Here is a 25,212-nt window from a genome sequence, read left to right as displayed (position 1 = left end):
TGGAGTGCACTTGCACAGCAACACTTACTGGTTGTTGTAACTAAGGCAAGTCACTTAGCCTGTGTGCTTCATTTGATTCATCTGTATCACTTTATTCATTTGTAAAATGTTAGTAATCCTTGCATTACTTACCTCACAGGGTTTGAGTGAGGAAAGCACTTTGCAAACCTGAACATGAGTTATGATGATGAAGGGGTTATCTTCCCAAAGTTCTCCTTGGAAATCAGTTTGAAACCGGCAAGTAGAAGTATGTGTTTAAGTGGTGGTTAGTTTCCTGGCCTCTAGCTTCCAAAACCCTTTTTGTAGTTGAACTATAAATTAGGACCTTCTTCCTCTTTGTTAATTGAAATTTGCAGTTGAGGTGGAGGCAATGTTTTGCAGTAGACATCTAGTCTTAGAGCTAGGAAGGCCTGAGTTCAGGTCCTGCCTCTGACACCTTGACTGTGTGACCCTGGGCAAGTCACTTCTTTTCTTTCATAGCCACCAACAACTCTCTTAAGATTTTTAAGTTCCAAGAGTACATCTTGATCTACATTGATAGAGGAAGTTAACTCAGTGGGAGTTACATAAACCAATAAAGTCCAATTAAAAAAAAAATCAGGATTATGTGCATTCATTTAAACTTATAACATTTACACAAAGTGTGCTCACTAAAGGTGATATCTCAGACTGAAGAGGAAATTGAGGCCTGGTAGGTATAATTGACTTGCCCGTGATCACAATGATTGAGTAAGTTTTGGAGCTGGGACTCCATTTTTCTGACCTCCAGGTCCATAGCTCTCAGCACCACATCGTACTGCCTCTATAAGCATGCAAACAAAAAACATACAACGTGTGTATATAAACAACGGTGAGGCCTTATTGGAAGCAGAGTGTGAAGATAGTAACTTGAATGAATTCAGGTTCTGCTCCTTGCTGCTCTTACAGTTGTTTGATAACAGATACTGTTCTCCCTTTCTCCTCTACCCATCCAAATCTTATCTTTTCTTCAAAGCCTGCTTCATTCATATTCCGTAATGACTCATGGGATCTACTCTTTCCTTTCTCTGAATTTCTGTTGAACGCACTGTCACAATCTCATGTTTGGAAGAGGGCTCAGAGGTCATCTGTACCAAGCTGTTTCCTAGCAAGAATCCCTTTCATTACATACTTGACAAATGATCATGAGGAAAAACAAGATATGCTATATAAATAAAATATAATCTATATAAAGTGCTTTTCAAATGTTAAAGCAATATATAAATATCATCTATGATTAGATGATAATGATGATGCAGATGCAGCAGATGCAGCAGTTTTTATGAGAAGAACTCTAGTGAGGGGGGAACCCACTCCCTCTGTGAGACAGCTCACTCTGTTTGCGGAAAACCCTTAATGTAAGGATTTTCCCCCTACATTAAGCCTAAATTTGCCTTGCAACTTCCCCCAACTGGTCCTAGTTCAGTCAATCAACAAGTATTTATTAAAGGCTCTTACTCTGTGCCAGGCAGGCAGGTACTGTGTCAGGTGCTGGGGATTCAAAAACAAAAGTAAGACAGTCCTTGATCTCAAGAAACTTAAATTCTATTAGGAAGGACATCTTGTGTACATATAAAAACAATCTACAAGGTAGTTTTGGGAGGGAGGACCCCAGCAGTTAGGGAGATCAGAAGCTGACTCTTGAGCCAGATTTTGAAGGAAGAAATTCCATGAAGGGGAGAGTTAAGGAGAGAGAGTAAATTGTAGGCATGAGATATGGTCAGTTAAAAAGCATGGAGTCCCATGTATGAAAAACAGCAAGGACAGTTTGGCTCAATCAGAGAATGTAGTTAAGTCAACAAATATTAGTAGGTGCTTACTATGTTCCATGTACCAATTTGCTAAGTGCTGTGATGGAAGGAATGTAATGAGACTGAAAAGGTATATAGTGACCAGATTGTGATGGGCTTTATCAGCCATTCAGAGGAATTTATATGTTGTCCTAGAAGCAATAGGGAGCCACTGGAGGTTGAATAGCAGAGTGAAATGAAGAGATTTGTACTTAAAGAAAATCACTTTAACAGCTGTGTGGAGGATGAATTGGAGAAGGGAAGAGACATGACGTGGGAAGACCAATTAGGAAGTTATTGCAGTAGTCCAGGTAAGAGGTGATTGAGACCCTAAACTAGACTGGTGATCTGAGTAGTGAGGATTCTGATATAAGATGCCATAGAGAGATATGAGGAGATTTGGCAACTGTTTGGTGTTATGAGTGTGAGTGAAAGTGAGGAATTGAGGTTAGCGCTGAGGTTGTGTACCATGGTAACTGAGAAGGTGGTGGTGCCCTTGACAGAAATAGGGGAAGTTGGAAGATAGATATGGCTTTTGGGAGAAAGTTCTCTTTGAGACATGTTATTTGAGATTTTCTGGTTCGTATAGTTTGTTTTTGGGGGGACATCCAGTTTGAAAAGTCCAGTAGTCCACCAGTGATATAGGACTGATATAGGTTCTTAAAACAGAGACTGCATGTGTGGATCTGTAAGTCATAGAGCTGACAGTTAAACCATGGGAGCTGATGAGGTCACCAAGTTAGAGTGTGTATAGAGAGAAGAGAAGAGTTCTTAGGACAGAGCCTCGCTTTACACCCACAGTCAAGGAATGTAATGTGGGTGATGATCTGGGAGAGGAGACTGGAATAAATGATCAGAAAAGTAGGAGAAGAACCAGGAGATAGTAGGGTCGCAAAAACCCAGAGAACAGGGCATGGTCAGTAGTTTCACATGTAGCAGAGAGGTCAAGAAGGGTGCAGACTGAAAAAAAACCATTAGATTGGATAATTAAGATATTTTTCAATTCTTTGGAGAGAGTTTGAGTGATGAGGTCAGGATCCAGATTGCAAAGGAGTGACAAGTGAGTGAGAGGAATTTAGAGGCAACTAGTGTTAACAGAATTTTCTAGGAGTTTGAGAAAAAGAGGAGAAATATGGGACAGTAACTTAAGAGGCTAATAGGATCTAGTGAAGGTTTTTTAAGGATGGGAAAGACTAGGGAATGTTTGAAGGCAGCCTCCTGGGGACAGAAACAAGACTACTCCCTTTTCCACATGACAGCCTTTCAGATACTTGAAGACAACCGTGATGGTCCTCCGAGTCTTCTCCAGTTGATCCTCATATGACTTGTTCATAGGCAATTTTGGTTGCCTTCCTCTGAATATTCTCCAGTTGACTGATGTCCTTCCTAATCTATATCACCTGCAAATGAACCTGGTGCTCTAGATCAGCGCTTCTTAAACTGGGGGTCATGACCCTGTATGGGGTTACGTAACTGAATGCAGGGCTCACAAAAAATTTGGCAACTGTAAAAGGTTTCTGAATGTGCAGTAAACTAAAAATTAATTCAGACTCAAACATGTAACAAATGTGGTATGTTTCTGGCAGGGCTTGCCCATGTTGCATTGCACAACTTCACTGCAGCCTTGGTTCTCAACACATAACATGCACACTTTGCACTGCGCATGCCATTATGCCACGCAATGCCAATGAATGCTGCCAGGAACAGCTCGGCTCAGATTCAAGATTATCGTATGTTTTGAATTGCAGTACATGCAAAATTGTTAAATGAATTTTGGCTCGAGTTTAGGACAGAATTTCCAACAATTTCTAAAATGGCCCTAAACATACTTCTGCCATTTTGTACTACATATTCATGGGGAGTGGCGTTCTCAGCATTGACTATTATAAAATCAAAATATCAATCAACTCTGAAAAACATCAAATGTCCTGAAGTATCAAATATTCCACCAAGATTTAATTCCTTATGTAAAAATAAACAAGCACATCCATCTCATTTGTATGGAAATTTGCCTTAGTCTTTAATAAATGCTAAAATTATATGCATACCATGTTTTAAAGTAAATTTCTTTATGATTTATTATCAGTAAATGTTTGATTTGCATGCCTGTTTTATATACCTATATGCTTGGGGTCATGTAAAAATTTCTCAGATGAAAAGGGGTTGTGAGTGGAAAAAATTTAAGAAGCCCTGCTCTACTTGTAGTCTGACAAGGGTGGAGTATACCTGTCTTACTGTAGCCTAAGCTAGTGTCTCTTCATGTCTCCCCTGTATTGTACTTTTAAAGTTGATATTTGAACTCAGATGTATGACTTTACTTTCATTCCTATTTCTTTTTTTTAATTTATTTTTAACATTCTTTTCTGTTTAGATTTTGAGTTTCAAATTCTCTCCTCCTTCCTTCCTATACCTCTTCACCCACCAAAAGAGTAAGCGAAATGATATCAATTATACCTGTGAGATCATGCAAAACACATTTACACATTAGCTATATTGCAAAAATAATTTTTTTTCAAAAAGCGAGAAAATTTTATTTCAGTTTGCACCCAGTTCACCAGTTCTCTCTCTGGAGGCGGATGACATTTTTTTTTCTCTTAAGTCCTTTGGAATTGTTTTGGATCATTGTATTGATCAGGGTAGCCAAATCTTTGACAGTTAATTATCATTACAACATTGCTGTTACTGTGAACAGTGATCTTCCAGCTCTTCTCACTTCATTTTACATCAGTTCATTTAAGTCTTTCCATGTTTTTTTTTTCCTGCAGTCACCCCCCCCCCCTTTCATTTCCCACAGCACAATAGTATTCCATCACAATCATATGCCCCAATTTGTTCAGCCATTCCCCAAGGGATGCACATCCGTTCAAAATTTCCAGTTCTTTGACACCACAAAAAGAGCTGCTGTAAATATTTTTGTACATATAGGTCCTTTTCCTTTTTCTTTGATCTCTTTGAGGTACAGACCTAGCAGTGGTATTGCTGGGTCAAAGGAAATACACAGTTTTAGAGCATAGTTCCAAGTTATTCTCCAGAATGGGTGAACTAGTTCACTACTCCACTGTCAGTTCATTAGTGTGATGATTTTTCCTCAACTATTCCAACTTCTATCATTTCTAGTAAGTGTGAAGTAGTAGAGTTGTTTTGATTTGCCTTTCTCTAATCAATAGTGATTTAGAACATTTTTTCATATGACTATAGATAGCTTTGATTTCTTCTTCTGAAAACTGCCTGTTTATATCTCTGTTAAATTTCTTATTTGATTCAAACCAACATTGTAGCCAGTCAGTGGTTCATGAGATGTCATAAATTCAGCAAAAATGTATTAAGTAATAACTATGTATTAGGTACCTGGGATACAGATATGAAAAATGACATGGGTCCTGAACTCAAAGAGCTTATTGTGTACTGTATTGTATTTTATTTGTTTGAGTTTCATCTCCATCTGAATAACTCTTTGAGGACATAGACTGTCTCTCATGCTTTCTTAATATTGCTCAGAGGGCCTAGCATAGTGCTATGCACATAATACATACTCAGCAAATGCTTGTTGATTAATAGTCTCTTTTATAATGTGATTTAGCTGTAGATTTATTCTTACATTTGGATTTTGGGTGAATATGTGAAGCAAAGCACTCTCATTTTTAAGCTTGGCTCCAGTTAATCACATTCCTGACTATCCTCTTTTCCTCCTAAACTGTCAAGACACCTTCAAGCACGATACCTGTCTTCTGTATTAGCTGCATGACATTTCCGTGCATATGCTCTGTGGTTCCAACTTGGGGTGTATCAAAGACATTTAAAGATGAATGCTTTCCTTTAAGGGCTGAGATAGAAACATTGGGTGGCAGTGGAAGGTTAGCAAGAAAAATAAATAAATGTACACATATGTACGTAAAACTAAGTGTTGTCCCTTTTATACCTACCATCTGCTATACTTAATATGGTGTTAGAGAAATGTCAGTTCATGAATAATGATAGCATGGGGTAGGGTGGTACAGCCACAGCAGGAATCTGTTGGCTACTACTGGAGATGCTTGGGAAGAGAGGCAATTTAACCTAATGGAAGAGAACATAGCCAAAACCCAGACTAGGTAGAACCACTATTAGTTGTGGTCTTTGAACCTGTTTGAGTGCTTTGTGCCCTAGCTGGACCATTAAATTGATGTATGTGATGTAATGTGAGGTGTTCTGTGTTTAGTCTGCCCTTCACAAAGCCTGTTTGATACTCATGAATTAAAGCATAGATGTCCTTGGGACAGACCAGAAGAATCCTGACTAATCCTTTAATAAACATGTTTAGAAGAATAGTAATAGATGATCTCCACAAATGAAAATTCCTTTTCTCCCCCTTGTTAGGATTAAAAAGAGAAGCAGTATTTTCATTCTAAATGTTCTATTCCTTTTGGACTGTGAACTATTCAGATCCCAAGGGAGAGAATTCTGACCAGAATTTTTTTTTCAGTGTTAAGATTAGTACTTTTCAAAATATCTATTCCTGATCATTACCTGCATTAAATTTCAGAACCCTGGGCTTGTTCCTTCTGGTTTTCCTGCCACTGCTGACAATTATCTCTATTTGTACAACTTTCAGAAATATAAATGCAACCCACCCCTCACCTATAATCTTGTATCATCAGTTGAGCATCAGATATTTCCAAATGGATATCTCAGAGACATCATACGCTCCACATACCCAAACTGTATTCTTGACTGTTTTTCCCACATGTCATTTCATTTCCATCTCCGTGTCTTTGTACAAGCTGCCTCCCATGCCTGGAAGGTACTTCCTTGCAAAACATGCCCCTCAGAATTCCTGGATTCTTTCTGCACTCAGCTCAGGAGTCACTTCCTATGTTTGACCTTTGTTGATAGCCCTGGATGCTAGTGCCTCTTCTTACCTTCCAAATTATCTTATATTATTTGTTTCTAACTATTTGTGTTCTTTTCTTGGTAGAATGCAAGTATCTTGAGACCAGTTTTTGGCCTTGTGTTTCCTAGAACATCTGGAGCAGGATAGGTGCTAATAAATCCTCTTTTGTTGATTTATTTATATTGAGTAGATAGATACTCAGGAGCTGCCATGCCCTGACCAGTGTAGCAATGGTGCTATGTTTGGCAGAAGCCATTTAACATTAGGAGTGAAAACTTAGAGTTGTCTATTTCTTTGATCATTTTCTTCTAGTGGTCCCAGAAGAGCCTTTCCCAAGCGGATGGTGGATTAGAACAGATCACTGGAATAGGCCCACGGCCAAACAGGACATATCACACTACAGTTCAAGTGAGTAATCACATATATGTATGTTGTAGTTCTCTGCTTTAAAATCCAAAGTACTGATATAGTCGTATACTGTTGGAAAAGTTCTTTAATGGAAAAGTATGATAAATAAAGGAATCTTCTCTTTATTTTTGACTGGGCATACCACTTGTCTTTTAGAAAATGCATATTCATTTGTAGTGACTACAGATTTTTATCAAAAAACTTTACCATTTTGCCAAATACAATTTTATCACTTTTTGAAATTTTATTATTCTAGGTGTATAGGTTCTTTTCATAAATCATGTGATGGTGACAGAGGTAGCCAGGTATCACGGTGGATAGAGCACTGGGCCTGGAGTCTGGAATACTTGAATCCAAATCTAGCCTTAGACACTTACTAGTTGTATAATTTTGGGCAAGTCACTTAACCTCTGTCTGCTTCAGGTTCCTGAACTTGAAATGGAGATAACAGTAGCACCTACTTCCCAAGGCTGTTGTGACGATCAAATGAAGTATTTGTAAAATACTTAGCATAACACCTGGCACGTGGCTTGTTCCCTTCCTCCTTCCCTTCCTCTCCTCACTTCAGTTGAATGGTTATTAAATTTATGGCTGCCTTAAAAATTATTTCTCTGTCTGTTTTTCTCTATGCCAGTAAACATAACATTCTTGCTCCCAGAATTGTTTATTGGAGCTGGTGTTAAGATTCTCTCTTTGGAGAACTCCCTTCTGTAGAGCTTTCCAATCCTGTTCCAAAGAACCTTGTTTGTTATTGTTCCTGGGGGGGATATAGCAGATGGATGTACAGTGTGTGGAGTCCATTCATCAAATATCTGCATGTTTCAGACAGGTGCTCTGGGTGCTAGATGCCAAAGAAATGAGATTTTAAATCCTAGACTTAGAAAGTCAAAAAAAGTCCCAGCAGAATTCGCTTAGAGGGACAAAAACTTTTTTTCCCCCTGCACATTAATGTTTTCCCTTTTCTTTGCTCAAACAGCTTCTAAATTCTAAGGACTCCTCAAAACCCATTGAAGAGAAGGTTGGTGCCCTCACAAAGATAATAGAAGCCATGGGATTCACAGGACCGTTAAAATACAGTAGATGGGTAAAGTCCTTTAAAATTTGCTTTTTGTCTTGTTCTTTGTCTTTATTGCTTTCTAGGTAGCCAGTGTTTCATAATTTTTCTGTTTCCCTGTCATTCCCCACCATTCAAGTAAGTTAGTCCTTAACCATGTGGGTAATTGAGGACATACCATGGAAACATTCTATCAAGAGTCTCCCATGGAAATATCAAATCCCTGCTGTGGGATCTGGTCATTCAAGTAAATCCTTGGACACTGGATAGAGCAGTTGTTTTGATCTTAATACATTTTGCCTGTACTTTTGTAGAAACACAGCCAGATTGAGGATAGCACCATCACCATGCATTTCTGGCGTGCTTGATACTTTCCAGATGATTTTGCACAAGTCTTTAGTAGAACACTTTTCACTTTTCACAGTTACTTAGGAGATGAAATAAAACCTAGCTTACTTTCATAGCAGGGATAAGGAAACATGTTGGCTGTATGGTTGTTGAATTGAATATGGATTAGAGATGTTGGGGGAGAAAACAACTTAAGAAATCTAACCAATGCATATTTGTGGCAAGGGCTTCGTTTTTCTTTTTCCAGTGTGAGGGGTGGGAAGTCAGGAGAGGTAGGGATAGAGTAACAAGAAAAAGAAAAGAGGGTCATTGAATCATCTTTCTCAAAAAAACTTAGAAGAGAGGAGAAAGAAGGCAAGAAAGAAGTACACATAAGCAGTTTGGCTTTGAAAAGCTACAAATTGAATTTATTATGTACTTAGAAAGAAAAGCAAGCTTACGTAATAGAGACTTGTAGTTTCATGTGAAATCCTCTTTTTTTGTTCTACTAGGTATATGGAAATGCCTTTTTGGGGGGATTTAAGTTAAGAATAAAACAAAATTTTTAAAAAGAAATCGATTCTCAAATTTTAAATTCTTGTTTGACTCCTGCTTGTAAAAATCATATTGTGAGAATAGTATTTCGATAGCTTGATTAATGCTGTGGCATTACAAGAAAGTTCATTGTATAGCTTTACTTAAGCTTGCTAAAGCTGATTTAAATAGGCCAGTGATGGCTTTCCTCTCCTACACACTCTCATCTGGTAATATCTATTAATTGGCACTTCTACTCTCACAGCAGTTGCGGGAGGGTGCTAATGTGAAGGGAGTATAATTGGGGCTAAGACTTGCGGAGCTGAGGTGCCATGATTGGTTGGAGTTTCTTCTGAACATGGCAGGAGGAGCTAAGATCCTGCCATTGTTGTGTTTTTGCCTGGAGTACCCTACCCTGTTGCTCTGTAACCATCAGTCAGGTCCCAGTCCTGACTTTGTGGTGAGACAGAGAAACTGAAGGCTGAGGGAAGAGAGCTGGAGCAGAGGAAGGATACATAGAAAATACTCATTGAAATGATGACATTACTGATTGTTCTTGGTCCACAAATGGCAAATAAATTAGCTAGGAGAGTGGATTGTAGCTGAGGAGTTAGTATACTGTTACTGATACAGAAATATAATTGAAAGTAGTTTGAAGCCTTTAGAAAGTCAGGAGCACCAAGAAAAACTGAAGATTTTGTTTTGGCAAAAAGGACAAAGTAACTTGGGAAAAGACTCTTTCAGCTTTGGATTCAAGAATTTAATTTGGAAAAGGGCAGCCATGTCATTTTGCCCTGGAATTAATGCACATGCCCATTCTACTCTGCTTTTATTTGAGAATGGGAAATGAATAAAATAAACTAAAAGTGTTTATTAAAAACAAAAAAAAAAGAACCTCCAAGATGTCATTGTTTGTGGAAAGATTAAGTGCAATTTTCTATACCTTTCATGTCTTTAGTGCACCTCACTGATGTTTATAATATTTGTGAAAATATATATTAGAAATATTTATAATGAGTTCTCAGAAGCACTTATTTGTTGAAGTGCTTTTGGGGAATCAAAGACAGACCGAATTATGTTGAGTGCTTTTTGCTTCACTTTAGCACTTCAAAAATTTGGAATCTGTGTGTAACTTTATATGATAACTAATAAAATTTATTAACCAGGCCCCCTTCCCCCTTGCAAAAAAGTAAAAAATAAAATAACTCTTTTTCTTCTCTTCCTCATTTCCTCCCAAATGACTATAATTAGGATAGTATAGTTTTGAATGATTTATCGTGTAACAGCTAGAGAGAGGGCAAAAATAGATAAGTGGGATACTTTAAGCTAAAGGAATGAGAAGGAATTAAGATGGAAATGCAAAAACAAAGGAACAGTAGAGGAGAGACATGACAGAGAGGGAAAAATAGCCTGTCAGATTTCTTGAGTGTTAGGGAACCTTTGGTCACTTCTTAGTCCTTCCTTCTTTATATTTCCCAGGGAAAAGGTACATGATATTTTGTTTTGGAGATTAATAAAATGCAACCTGGCTTTCATTGAATGGCCAGTAATAGGCCCAGCCCAAGCCTTTAGTGGCACATTGTTTAGAGGTATTGATGGCTTAGAATGACTGTAAATAGCAATTATAGCAATTATTTTCTATTCTGGCTAGAAGCTCTGAAGGTCTTCCCTGCCCAGATTGATATCTTTAGGCCATCTTTTGTCTCAATTCTTACCTAGCCCTTGGTCATTGAATGGGCATAGCCTCAGACAAACTGAGACCTGAGAAAGACCTTAATATAAAAGGCCAAGGTCACTCCCTTCATCCTGAATCTTGATCAGTCTTCTTAGCCACTGGACTCCATTGACTCTGGAGGAGACAGTGAGGCTGATGACTCTGTGTTGCTCTGCCTCACTCAAATCCAGCTCACATGCAAGTCAAGACATCATGCTCATTCTACCATTGGTCCTCTACTAGAACAAAGGACGAAAAATAACGATAACAAAATACAAGGAAACCTTCTGTATGGTTTAACCTAGACTGGCCTCTTAATTTTCTGATTTATCCTGTAGTCTCTCTCTGGCCTTATTTCATGATGTTTCTTTCTGTTCCTTGAGCCCTGGGAATGCTTTTGTGGCACAGCACTATCCACTTGTGTCTCTTCTGATGTCCTAATTGGTGGGAATTCTTCTTTTCAAGAGCCCAGAAGAGAAGGAGCTGATATGCTACTGCTGTTTTAAAGAGATTATGAATCCTAGATTAGGAGAAAGAACATTGTAGACATGGAGTCAGAGCTTAGGTGTGTGTGAGAGGCAATAGTATGTAAGCAGCCTAGAACTTGACACAGATCTGTCTTTTACTCCTATCACATTATATCTTGTGTCATAATTACTTACTTAGTTGGCTTATCTTTCCCCCCATTAGACTGTCTTTGTGGACAGGGGCTACATAATTTTTCCCCAGTGCCTTAGCATGGTGCCTTGCACATAGTTGCCACTTAATAAATGTTTGTTGAACTGAAGGGAAAGGGAGGAAATAAAAGAGCAAATGTATATATGTCAGCCAGTCTGGCCAAATATAAGAAGTTCCAGTTATTTCTGAGGGTTTCAGGAACCAAATAGCAAAAGGACAGAGAAAACTATTCTCTGTTAGCTAACAGGGCACTACTAGGGTCAGGGGGCACACCTAGGGCTCTATCCTGTCAGAGGCAGGGCAGTGAATTCTTTCTTTAGAAAGGAAGGAAATAGAATGGTAGTAAATTAGTCAGTAGATAAATAAGGATTTTAATAAAAAATTTGGTTCATGTGTTAAAACTGTTACTGAAAACAGGATAAGATACTTAAATAATAGGTGGTCACTGATAACATATCATTACTAAGACCTGGGCAAGTGAGACTAGGGTTATTAAAGATATAGAAAGACCATCAGATTTAGCAGGTAAGAGGTAATTTTGGAAAGAGTAATTTCAGTTGAGTGATGACGTTGCCAGCCAGATTGTAAAGGGTTGAGGAGAGAGTGAGATAAGAAGAAGTAGAGACATTGAATATACATAGCTTTTTCTAGGAGTTTGGCTGAGAAAGAGAGGGTGATATAGGACAATAGCTTAAGGGATCATAGGGTCTGTTGAAGGCTTTTTAAGGGTGGCAGAGGCTTGCATATTTGAAGGCAATAGGGAAGAGCCAGTCGATAAGGGAGAAGTTGAAGATTAGGGAAGGAGAGGGAATGATTGAGGTAGCAGTTGGCTGGAGCAAACTGGAGAGGATGTGATCAACTGTACACAAAGAGGCATTGGTCTTAGAAAGGAGAATGGTCATCTCATCAGAGACTGAGGGAAAGGAGAGAATTGGCAGATGATGGCAAGGGATCTTGAGATGAAGATAAGGGGAGAAGAGGTAGCTCAGGGTCTCCATTTTCTCTGTAAAATAAGACATGAATACCTCAGATTGTGTGTGTATGTGTGCGATTGCACATGCATGTAGGAGGCTTGAGAAGATAACTTTTAGAAGAGGTTTGGGATCGCTTCTCTAAGGAGTGAGCCAGGGGGAAGTAAAAGAATGACCTTGTTGCTGTGAGACCCAGTTTATGTTAGGTAGCATTCATTTGTAATGACCCAGTCAGTACAATTAGTTGGCTTGCTCTCGTTCTGTTCAAGCAGTCCTTGCATAGGAGAGAAAGGGGTTGGTAGTGGAAGTAATCCAGGGCTGGGCTTGGCAAGAAATGAGTAGCGACAGAATAAGGGGGCAAGGGATTCAAGAGAAAAGGACAGTTTTGAGTTGAATTGGTTAACTGTAGGGTTGAAACTGCATAGGAAGTGGAGAAAGGTAAGAAGGATAATGTAGGGATAATGATCTGAGAAAGTATTGAGGTGGGGTAGAGAGATTGGAGGTTGTCATGAGAACCTAGAATAAGTTCAGGAAGGGAGAGGTATAATGAGAAATGGCACAATAGGGGATTATGGCCGGACAGGAATATCAGATTCTTTGATGAACGAAGTTGAACATTTGTGGGTAATGGTGAAATCCAGGTCATAACCATCCTTAGATGCAGTTGAGGTGGAGTCTTAGGAGTAGATCATTGGATTTGAAGAGGTTTACAGAATTGGGAAGTTGGGAAGTTTGAGCACCATCAACATCCCCTGGTCTAAAATTAGGAGTTGGGGAGGAGAGGAAGACAGGTGAGCCAGGTGCTGAATTTGTTAAGAACAAAAGAATGATCTAGGGGCACATTGTAGTTTCAGTAGTTTCAGTGAGCTAAATGGTGAAAAATTTTAGTAGAGTGAACTTCAAAGTTCAAAGAGAGGTTGTTGACTAATAAAGGGAGGGATAAATAAACAAATAAATAAAACAGAGGCAGAAATAGAAGGCAGAAAGAATTTTTGGAAGTGGCATTGGGGAGGAAAAAGTATTCCAACTTTAGGATCAGTATGTTAGGGAGGGTGAGTTTAGCTGCAGCCAGCATTGGAGAGGATTACCAAGGATGCAGTGTCATCTGTGAGGAGCCCTATTTCACTGAGAGCAAGTAGGTAAGAGTATGAAAGGAAGAGAATTCCATAGGAGCACAATGAAAGGAGTGGACAGATATAAGGATCATGTCCTTCGTGGTTCTTAACTTCATCTCAGCTTCTTGTGGAAAAGGGATTAGGCATTTTTTGCTTGGGTACTGGAAGAAAGAACTGTCGTAGTCACAGAGTAGCAAATGTCTCAGTATAAAGAAGATTTTCCAGTATTTAAATCTGTCCAGAAGTGGAATGGGAACGTAAATGAGACTGGTACTATTTTTTAAGTCATACTCAAGGCTGTTAGATGAATCAACACTATGACATGGGTATCCCAAGTGTTCAGGCCTAAAGATGGGATGTTATATTGGATACGGCTGTAGAAGGGAATCATGCTTCAAGTGGAGGTTGGCCTAGATGACCTGTGAGGTTCATTCCAGCTGAAAGTCTGTGATTACCACAGGACTGATCAAGAATGGAAAGATCTAAAATAGATCCGAAGAACAGAACTGACTAGTTAAAATGCTCTGGAACCAGTAGCATGTTTGTACAGTTGTGTATTTTTCCCCATAATAGCAAAGGTCTAGTTATTGAATCTTTTTTTAGACTTCTCTTTAAGTGAATATGGGGATTTTTTAGTTCTTTTTAAATTTTTGTTGATATAAACTGAAAATCTCAATTTCCCCACGAATCTTTAATTAACCAGCCAATTATTGTTCAATGGACATTTTGATAATGCTTTTGGAGATGATGAAATATTTTTTCACCCAGCAATATGTTGAACTGACTGGCTTTGACAACAGCTTTGAAGATAGGATCCAGTGCTTTTGAGTACATTAGAAGTATTCTAATGAAATTCTTTCACTTTCTATTCCTGTTTATTCAGTGATGAGAAAGAATGTTTTCCTATTTATTTGATCCTCAGTTTCTTAACCTAGAAGTAATTGGTTCAGAAAGAAAGAACATTATTAGTTACAGAAAAAGCTATTATTGTTAAAAACTGGACTATCTCTACAAAAGTCTGATCACTTCAGTGATTTCCTCTAGTCAGACCTTAGAGTACAAGGGCTGCTTTTATTCAACAGACTTTAAAAGGGATGTGAAGAAACTGAAGAAGATCCAGAAAAAAATGGCAAAGAATTAAAGGAATGGCTTATGGTCCCTAGGAAGAAAGGTTAAAGGAATTAAGGAATTAGGACTGTTTAGTCTGTGAGGGGTAAGGGGATGGGTGTGTGTGTGTGTGTGTGTGTGTGTGTGTGTGTGTTTGTCTATTATTGGCTTTCAATGAGGATGCTAAGAAGTAATTCTCTGTTTTTGGAGCCTCAAACAAGGTAAAATGGGCTTTAATTAAAGTAGCAGGAGAAATTTCAGTTGGCCATGAGGAAGAACTTTTTGACTTTAATCGGAGTGTTATTAAAGAGGGCTTCCAAGAGGGATATAGTCTTTGTTCCTCGAGATCCTCAAGAAGACATAGATAAACATCTGGGTGGGGGACTTGACAAGATAATCACTCAAGATCCTTTTCAGCTCAAGAATTGTGAGATTCTTTGACCCCCACCAATCTGGTCATGTCTTGAGTTTGTTTTTATTCTCTTTGTCTAGAAGATTAAGATTGCTGCCCTTCGCATGTACACTAGCTGTGTGGAGAAAACCGACTTTGAGGAATTCTTTCTAAGTAAGTGACTGCTCTGTAGCAATTCCACAGGTTTGGGAGATATTAGTGCATTATTATACTAGGATGACAGCAGTCATTATACAAATATGACAGACATTTTCATTGTTATCTTTAACTAAAGCAATGAATGATTACATTCTGGATAATTTTTTTCAATAAATAAATATAATTGTTTACTAAAACTGTATATTTTTAATGTTTTAACTCTTGTCAAAATACCAATGTGATATTTTTAGGCTGCTTCATCCAATTTAACATTAAAAACTAAAATGTTGATTTATGCAGCTAATGCAATCTATATGTTCCTATTTGCGGCTTTCTCCCTTTCTTCTCCTCACCCATTTTTATTTTGGAAAGTCTTTTTTTTCCTCTTTGATTCTTGAGTGTCTTCTCAATATAGAATCAGTTCACAAAGGGAGAAAGCATTGTTTCTATACTTGGAGAAGTAGCCATTGCTTTTAAGAATTGTACTGTTTCTGCAGTAGTATATTTTTTGAATGTGCTTTTAAGTGATTTCTACCAGTTCACTGATGTGACATGCCTTAAATTGTCATCAGCAAACATATTTATATCGCTACACACTTAGCCCTAAAATTTATTGCATTTGATATGATGTTGAGATGGTTGCTAATTGTTCCTATTCCTCTTCAGTAAGGGCCCCTGGATTGAATCTGGTATTGAATATTTGGGGAACAGTTTGAGCTCATGGCCTATTATGACATGTTTGCACAATTTTAATGAAAGTTACATAAGTGCATATATTTGTAGTCCTCATCATATAATTGTTTTTGAGCTTTTCTGGAGCTTAACTTAAACTATCATATGTGAGGTGTGCCTACACAGTAATACTACTTTATAGTAGTGATATTGCTCTTCACTTAAAATATATCTGAGGTCTTTCTTTTGACATTGCCATTAGAACTTGGACCCCATTCTTATGAACAGCCTCAGTGGCAGCAAATATTTGTTTCGTGAGGGTGAATTTTAATTTTTTGAAATAGCCTAACATCATTCTGAGTTGAATTTAGGATGAGATATGGTTGAGTAATCTGGGTAATAAAATTTGGGGTTAAAGAAGAGGGGTTGCAAAATAATGAGGCTGATTTTCATACATCACTTGTGAACTGGTGAGTGCCAAGAATGGAGAAGTGGCAGCCCTGTGGGCATGACAATCAGATGGCCTTTTGAAGTGATTACTTTGAAATGCACAGTTAGAGAATCTTAAAACCAGAAGGGACAAGATATGTCAGGGGTAAAAAACAAAGATCAGAGGGAGAAAAGTGATTTCCCAAGGTCACGTAGGAAGTGAATAGCAGAGTTGCACTAGAACTCAGATTTCCTGACTTCCAGTTAAATACTCTTGCTGCCTCCTAAAATTAAGTATGCTACCACCCACACCAAACAGTGTCAGAGGCAATGTTTTGAGTCATTCTGACAATTATTTAAATATATGTTCTGATAGAAACTTTAAAAATCGTCTTACTTGCTTTATAGCTTTGTCTCTTATATGGTTTCCTTCCTTTTCTTCTTTTCCCTTTCCTTTTTTATCTTTCCTATTTTTTTTTTCTTTTCTTTTCCCAGGGACTTAGGGTGAGTGCTTACTCAAAGTAGGACACCTAAAGATTTGCAATGGATTTTAATTATCAAATATTCACTGAATCATGATGTACCGATCTGCTACAGAAACTGCATGTTTTTTTTCCTATCAGTACTTGGTACTCTTGCTAGGATGCCCATAAGCCGGAGCATTTGTGCCCTGACAAGCCAGTATTCTAGTACACTCCTGCTCTTCCACTCTCTTCCTGCCCAGGAAGCTTTACAGCCTGAGGGCTGATTCTGTCTCTGAGAAGTTTGGAAGGGCTCCTGGGGGCTGCTTTTGGGAAGGTTTGAGATAGATGTAGTAGCAGAACAGATTGTCCTTTAAAATTATTCAAATTTCATTTTCTAGATTGAAGGAAACCTCCCAGAAACCTCAGTTTCTCCGTAGGGTAGTGAGCTGCCCAGTATCAACCTAATTCCATATAGATTTGTGCAGGCTGCCCAAGACAATAGAATACTTGTTTAATTTTTTTGCCTGTTTCTTGGAGCAGGTTCTGGAGTGTATAGACAATAGAGAAAAGGGTTTTACTTTGTTGCTACTATGAGGAATATGAAAAAGTGGGAAGGAAGCAGTCTTCCTTCTACTAGGAGGCAGACAGTCCAAGGTCTGCTACCTGGACAAGTCGTTCATTCCCTCTAGGCCTCACTTGTTTCATCTGTAAAATGGGAATAATAATTTATATTCTACCTGTCTGAAGAAAGAGAGTTGCACCAGATAATCTCTTGAGGTCCATAAGTCCCTATAATTCTGTGCATACGCCCATTGTCATTGATCTTTCTTTCCCCCCTTCCCTAGGTAGGCATCCCTAAAGCAACTCATGATAGCCAAGGTGCTTCCTGGGTCGGTGAGCACATTTTGGTGAGCCTTGAGGTCCCTTGAGTTCCTCTCCACCATCAGAAGACCTGCTTTTTTCTGTTCCTCCTCTGTTATCACTTAGTACGCATTATTATGTTTAAGTAACTGCCCTGACACAGGAGATACCATCTCTGTCTTTATTGAATTAGTGATCCAGAGGACAGTGTGGCCAAGCATAGCCTTGACCACATTCAGCCTCTTTATTCTGCCTCCTCTTGTTCAAGGATAAAACTCTGCCTGCCTTCGCTTAGGAGGGGAAGGTTATCTGCCAGGAGCAGCTGGAGAGCCCTAAAATTGTCTTTCAGCCAAAGGTTGTTCCGAGCAGATCTAAGATTTGGCCTCTAAAAAAACTGAAGGATTTGGAAGTCTGGGCATAGAACTGGTTTGTGGGTTCTGGAACCAGCTGGAACCCCTGCCCAGCTTTGTCAGTGAGTGGTGAAAAGCATTCTTTTGACTGGGCTGCCACAGGGCCAAGGGTGGCAGCTCTAACTGTTGAATACCATGTTACTTTGTTGGTCAGGCTCTGACATCCTTTAGCTCTATTTCTTTCCCCTGGTCCTTTTCTTCTGGAAAGAATGCTCTCCTTGCCATTTGGGTAGATGTGTTGTTATCATATTTATCTCTGTAGCACTTCTTGTCACCATAAAGCCGTGTTCCATGAAGTTGGATGGGAGAAAAATTACTTCTTTTTTTCACTCACCTCTCAATCAGTATTTACCCTTTCCTTCAGTTAGTTAAAAACATTTTGAGAAAGGGTCCATAGGCTTCACCAGACTGCCAAAATGATCCCTGATCCCAAAATGGTTAAGAACTTCTGCCTTTGTTTTGTTGGCAGAGAGAAAAAGAGAAGGCTAAATCTTCTTGCATGCTTTTTAAATTGATTTAAAGGTCTCAAGGGGTCCTTTGCTATATGAAATCACTAGAGAACATTGTCTACTTAAAGCTGTCATCTTTGTATGTTACCCCATGCCTAGCATGGAGTTTTGAACATCATAAGCATGGAATAAATAAACGATGGTTGAACCAATGAATTAATGAGTTGATCAACGTCCTACTAGCAATTAAAATACAATAAATACGCTATTTCACACTTTGCTTTTAAAGTGCCTTCATTTAAAAACTATTTTGTTGTTGTCTTATAGGGTGCCAGATGCCCGATACATTCAACTCTTGGTTTCTTATTACTCTGCTTCATGTCTGGTAAGTGAGCCTTTGAAATAAGTTGACCACATGGGGTTTTTTCAGTCCTGCTGACTTGCAAGGTATAGACCGTAGCAGGACTGAGCATATAAAATGACGTTTATTCAGGCTGAAAAAACTGTTCCATTCATTTTCTTAACTGGCTTCTATTAGCATTTTTTTTATTAAAGGTCAAATCATAGACTTGGAGAAAAACTCATATTTGTAGGATTTTCTCAAAGAACGAGTGCCCCAGTGAGCCACATTATCAGGGTCTTTGAGAGCCCTGCTGAGCCTCGGTGGAAAGTTCCCTCCAGCAGCTGTTTTAGGAAAGTCCTCATTTACGTAAAAGTGGTTTAAATTGTGAGAATTTGTGGTAATTTTCATTGCTGGTCATCAGAAACCTATAACAAATTATAGTGCTGACATTTATGCCTGGATCTCTACAGTGTGCACAGAGGCCAGGTTTTTGCCAGGTTTGTTGCATGTAAAAATATTTAACACCTTAAACAGTATATTTTTCTTCATTTGTGAAATCAGTAGCCAAAAAAAATCAATTTTTCATCTAATGTTACTTGCTGTGAAAGGTCAGAAGGATATAGGAGAGACACCGAAGGTGGGGGTGGGGAGTGTATTTATCAAACTGCCAGATCTGGGGAAGCCAAATTCTGCAGAACTAAGTTTACTGCTCTAACCAAAGGGAGCATCTGAGGAGCTTGTGGAACTGCTGCCTTGTAAAAGACTCCTTGTCTGAGAGAGGCTCATAGGACTGACTCTTGCTCTGTTAAAGGTTTCTTGGTTTTGATAGTTCCTGAAATGAATCTTACCTTCTTCACTGCTAGAGCCCGTAAGATGGGTGAAGATTATGCAGCTGAGAGCTTTAGGTTAAAGGCTATAGGGTAAGGCCCTAGGCATCAATGCTTAGAAATGTGACTGGGTGTTTAGTCAGGTGGCAGTACTACTGAAGAGCCAAGCCTTAGGGAAAAGTGTCTGGTAGGGGTGGTGGTTGCCAAGCAAAATCAGTGAAAAGAGAGACCACTTTATTGATATAGGTCATAGTACTCAACATGATGCAGTGGAAAGAATTTTGGTCTCAGGAGAAGGACCTGGGTTCTACTTCTGGAGGCACCATAGGATAGCTGTGTATTCTAGGGCCAGTGATTTTCCCCTTTTAGAACTGGACTTCCCCACTTTGTAGAGAAGGTAGTTTGGCCATTTCTTTGGAAGAACAACTGTATCTCTATACAGTGTTTAAGCTGAAGCCAAGGATGTGGTGCTCTAAGCTCTGAGTACCAGCTGCCTCTTGGGGTGCTCTGGGCTCTGCCTGATCAGAGTTGCCAGCCCATCCAGGGTAAGCTGCTGTGGCAGAGCTGGAGTCATAGTGTACATTCATATGTTTTTTTAGGGCTCTTTAAAACTGCCTCGTCTTGGTTGATGAAATACTAAGGAGTTCACACTCCTTGTGAAATCCTAGTTGTTCTGGCCTTGATATATGTGGTTGACCCTGGTTGTATCTTCCCCCACTATTTCTCCCCTCCCCTCAACCCACTCACCTACATAGTTATTTTTTTTACATGATGTGTTAATGAGCCTCTTGTCTGTAATGCCCAGTGGCCTATATGACACTTTACAGAAATTGCATAACTAACCACATAGCCCAGGGTACCAGTACCTCTCTTCCAGGAGCTTGTCCTGTAGTAGACAAGTAGAAGCCAGGCCAGAAATTATTACTGTTTGGAGGAGGCTCATGGTCAGATGAGATGTCTTCAGGAAGGGCCTCGCCCAGTAGGTCTGTATTTGTGGGTCCTATGACCCTGTACTCTCCAAATGAGAAGCAGGCTTGGAGAGTAAGTGGGTAGAGGAAACCAGGCGGAGATAGCCCATGTACACAGCCCCGGGAAAATGACAGCTTGCCAGCCAACAAATAAATAACCTCATTCATTTCTCACACTGCCGGCACTTGAGCGCAGCCATGCAGGCTTGATTTGTTTGGCCTCCAAGGAGAGCAGCCAGTCCAGCCGATGGCAGGGTAAGGATTCCTTCCCAGCAACCAGAGTGACAAATCCACCCGAGTGCCCACGATCTTTACACTGAATTCCAAATCCAGTCTGGGCTAAGCAGCTTAGAAACTACTGCGGGGAAAACGAAGGCCAAAACACAACTGGCATTGTCAGAGGGGCCAAGTAGAGAAGGGCAGGATGCTGCTAGCTGCCAACACATGGCAGGAGGTCAGCTTTAGGAATAACAAGAATACTTTCCTTCCAGATTTAGGCAGAAGAACTCAGGCAAAAAGGAGGGAATTTATGGCTAGAAAAACCTTCTGCCTTTTCTAACTCTACAGAGGGAAAAGTGGTTTTAGTCTGCCCCCTACTCACTTCCACCCACCAGCAATAAGGGGCTTCTGGATGGCTTCTCTTGTCACGTGGACCTGGACGTTGTGGAGATGGAGTGGACGTCGTTGTTACAACAGCTAGTTAAAAGGGTTATTGCCTTTCTTCTCTCTTAGTCATTATTATTTTAGCTCCCCTTCCATGTGTGCTTTTCCCTTTTCCTCCTCCTTCCTCTCTGTTTCACAGAGCTTTTGGGGGCCGTTACAACTAGAACTTGAACGTGATTCTCAGAGCAGCATTTCTCAAACTGTCCATGTAACCATCTCTGTCATGAGATGCGAATAAGAAGGGATTTCAGGAGATTTTTTTTAATGTTTGCATTAATTTGCCCCCTAAGATATTATGAAATTATATATCAGTGAAAATGCTAACTGTAGCATTTTTTATGTCTGAAAATAGACCCTATTTGCTTTATTTTTGCTTCAAAATTTTCATGACTCTTGTTTTTCACCATTACTCCAGGAGTATTCATATTACTAGACCTCCATAATATTATTTGTAGATTCCATTAATATATTTCAAGTCCAGAAGTCTTCTCTGGTCAAGTCAGTTTTGGAAACACTGTTATATTCAAAGCAACAGACACCCAAGTACCACTGTGTCCAAGACGCTGTGCATGCTAGGTGCAAGGGATATAGAGACTGAGCATGTCAAGGAATTTACAGTCTGCTTGGGAACATGCAATACACAGTAATGAGTTGAAATATTTCCTTTTCAGTTTTACTAGTAAGGAGAGCCTTAGCTAAAGTCAGTGACTTTTTTTTTTAAACGAAGAGTTCAGGGCATTTCAGACTCCTTAGTTCTTATATTTTAAAGGCCTTTGTGTTTATACTTTGTAGTGTAGGTATATTTTGAGTTGTTACTTTTTTGTTTTCTAATTTAATTGTTAGTAGGTCACTAATAACATGTGCTTCAGTTTCCATCCTTGTAACATGAATGGCTTAGTTTAGATAACCTAGATTTTTTCTTGCACTAAAGTACAGTGCTTTTAGCATTTTCTGTCTCATTTTCCTTTCCTTCTCACTGGTTGGATTCAACACCCTAACTTTAAGAAGCAGTAGAAATTTAGCCTCTTGGTATTAAGATAAATGCTCAATAAATGCTTGATGAATGAATATGATTATTGTTGTTGTTGAGAATTCCTTTTAATATGTGATCGGGAAAGGGTTTATTGAATTCTTTTTTTGTTGTCGTTGTTTGTTTTTTGGCAGGGCAATTGGGGTTAAATGACTTGCCCAAGGTCACACAGCTAGTAAGTGTGTCAAGTGTCTGAGGCTGGATTTGAACTCAGGTCCTCCTGACTCCAGGGCTGGTGCTGTACTCACTGCTGCCCCGGTTTATTGAGTTCTTAAGTATAGTTTTTATTGTAATTTTTCAGGAACATTTTTTCCCTATGGAAGCCAATCTCTGAAATATTAATATAAATGAATAGAAAAAGGTATTTTGGCTTACCAGTGTTGAGTTTATGTGCAGGTTTTTAGGAGTTATGACAAAGAAAAATATAAGCTTTTTGGATTCTGATACAACCTAACTTATTTCAACATGTTAGAATAGAATTGAGCTCAGCAGTGTTGATTAAAAAGTCTAGACAGCAGGAGGTGATACTGATTGTTAATCTTCCTTCACTTGGGCATGAGTTTTATGTGTTTTTTATTTGTTTAAGGAGCATGAGAATTTCTGAGCCCAGTTTCTCTTGTATGGTTAATAGGTTTATGCTGACTTGGATGGTCACCTTTATGATTGTTAGCATATATATATATATATATTTTTTTTTTTTAAAAGAAATGTTATTCTTGTTTGGTACCTTTTTTGGGGGCAGGGAGGGGGCGGTGTGCAGCAAGGTGGCCCAGTACGTAGAGTGTCAGGCCTGAAGTCAGGAAGACTCATCTTCCTGAGTTCAAATCTAGCTATGACCCTGGGCAAGTTACTTCACCCTGTTTGCTTCAGTTTCCTCATCTGTAAAATGAGTTGAAGGAAGTAATCGACCACTCCAGCATCTTTGCCAAGAAGACTCCAAATATGGTCACAAAGAATCAGATGTGACTGAAAAAATGACCAAACAACATTTTATATTACCTTTATTTCTAAATATTTTCTTTTTTCCTCCCTTAACCAGAGAGCCATACCTTATAATAAAGAATAAAAAAATGAAAAAGAACAGTTCAACAGAACTAACCACCCCATGACTGATTCTAATACCACTCATAATGTTCGTATTCATACTCTCCCACCTCTTCAAAGAGGTGGATTCGCATGATGCATAGTAAATTTGTTCCAATGCCTCATTTTTATTCGGTTGATGTCTTTGTTTTTCAGGTGTGTTTCTTGTAATCATCACATTGTGGAGTTTTGTTTTCTTATCTAATCTGTCACTTTCTTTTTGTAATATTGGATTGCTTAATCCATTCATATTTAAGGTTACCAGAACTAGATTTATATTTCTCTCCACTTGTCTCTAATACTGGTTCTTCTAAATTAGGATTTCCCCCCCTTCTTCCTCTGTAAAAACAGTACATTATCTTTTCAATTATTTTATCTTAATCTACTTTAAAACAACCCTGTTCTTACTGATTTTCTTCACCACACCTTCAGAACCTTCCCCCTTCATGTTTGTTACCCCTTTTCCTAGATTTGGACTTTACTTTAGTTCCTTTTTATTTTTATCTAGTTATCTAAATATTCTTTTTTTTTCTTTCAGTTAGTAGTCAAGTAAAATCTCCCTTCCTTCTCCCCTATACCTTGTTTTATTATTAGTTTTAAAATTTTATTTTCTGCTCCATTTGCTAAAAAGAACTACCCCCTCCCCCATTCTCTTCATTATTTCTCTTTGCTTTTATGGCCTTTATACTAATTTATTCCTTCTTTAGTCTCTGCATTCCTCATGGAATTAAAGTTTCTAAGGAATTTATTTTGAGTCCCATCTTCTAACCAATTTTTCTGTTATTGCTTTGTAGATCTTGCCCCCTGGCTTCTATTCTTAGAAATACCAAGTCTGCAGGTGATAGGGAGGACAGAAGTATTTGCTTCATGGTAGGAATTTTCCCATGTCCCTGATTGTGCATTCTTTGCTAACCTTTGCCCTCCCCATGATCACTTTTTTCCCATTTGCTATGAAATTTCTTGTCTAGGTCCATGCCCTCCCTCTCTTCTGGGGCTCAGTTGCCCTTACAAGCTCTGAATCCTCTTTGCCTTAGGCAGGATGAGTGGTTTCTCCAAGTACCAGATCCATGCAAGATTATGCCCACTGTGAGGTTTCTGTCTCTGTTAAATATTTCTCCTCCCCTTGAGAGCAATCTTCAGTGGTGTGGAGTGGAGGTGTTATGCTGCCACTTCTCCTCAGCTTGATCTAGAGCTGTTGCTGCTCTGCCATTCATCTTTAGGTACTGCCATCTGTGGGGCTGAGAGGCTCAGCTGTTTTCTTTCCATTGCTGCCATCTCTAGAGTTGGAGTTCTGAATGATTGTGCTCATATTTAGGTCTTCCACCCCCAGGATTAACCCTCAAGTCTCTGGTCTTTGAGAGGTTTGGACCAGATAATGTCTGAATTCCCTTCCAGCTCTAAATTCATAATTCTCATCTCTGTGTTTAGTTTTCTTTATATCTTCTTTAGATTGCATCCTGGAAGATTCACCCCTTTTGATAAGTCCAGTTCAAAGAGAGGTTGCTCTAGATCTACAATAGCCTGAGTAAATAAAGCATCTCCCAATTACATTGTCACTTCTGAGAGAAGACTGAAGAAATGTCCAAACTCTATAGAGGGAGGTGGTTCACTTTCTATAACTTTTTCATGTTAATCAGGACACTCTGATTCACTATCCGCACAATTTAAATAGAATATTGTAAGTGCATAATCATGGACATAAAGGCCTATATAAAATCAAATGAGTGAGGGTTAGGTGGGAGAAAGGAATCAGTCTGCAACATAATGTTGTGCTGTATGCTGAAGGATCCCACACAAATTGGTAATATGGAGTCCCTTGTGCTGTATCCTGATTGTTGGTTATTGAGTTTGAATTATAATTAGGGTCTCATCTTCTT

General features: G+C 38.9%; 1 protein-coding gene across 2 annotated transcripts in view; it reads left to right on the top strand.

The window, feature by feature from the left end:
- The window catches only part of LOC118843419 (ubiquinol-cytochrome-c reductase complex assembly factor 1), a 117,339-nt gene that overhangs the window by 28,885 nt on the left and 63,242 nt on the right, over window positions 1-25,212 (top strand). For both annotated transcript variants that reach the window (XM_036751059.1, XM_036751060.1), the window contains exons 3-6: window positions 6,991-7,086; window positions 8,063-8,170; window positions 15,079-15,151; window positions 18,749-18,806. In XM_036751059.1, coding sequence (XP_036606954.1) covers window positions 6,991-7,086; window positions 8,063-8,170; window positions 15,079-15,151; window positions 18,749-18,806 — 335 coding nt within the window. The remainder of the gene's footprint in view (window positions 1-6,990; window positions 7,087-8,062; window positions 8,171-15,078; window positions 15,152-18,748; window positions 18,807-25,212) is intronic.

This window comes from Trichosurus vulpecula, chromosome 3 (assembly GCF_011100635.1).
Source record: "Trichosurus vulpecula isolate mTriVul1 chromosome 3, mTriVul1.pri, whole genome shotgun sequence".
Taxonomy (NCBI): domain Eukaryota; kingdom Metazoa; phylum Chordata; class Mammalia; order Diprotodontia; family Phalangeridae; genus Trichosurus; species Trichosurus vulpecula.
Note: the sequence above shows the minus strand (reverse complement) of the source record. Positions and strands in the feature narration are given on the sequence as shown.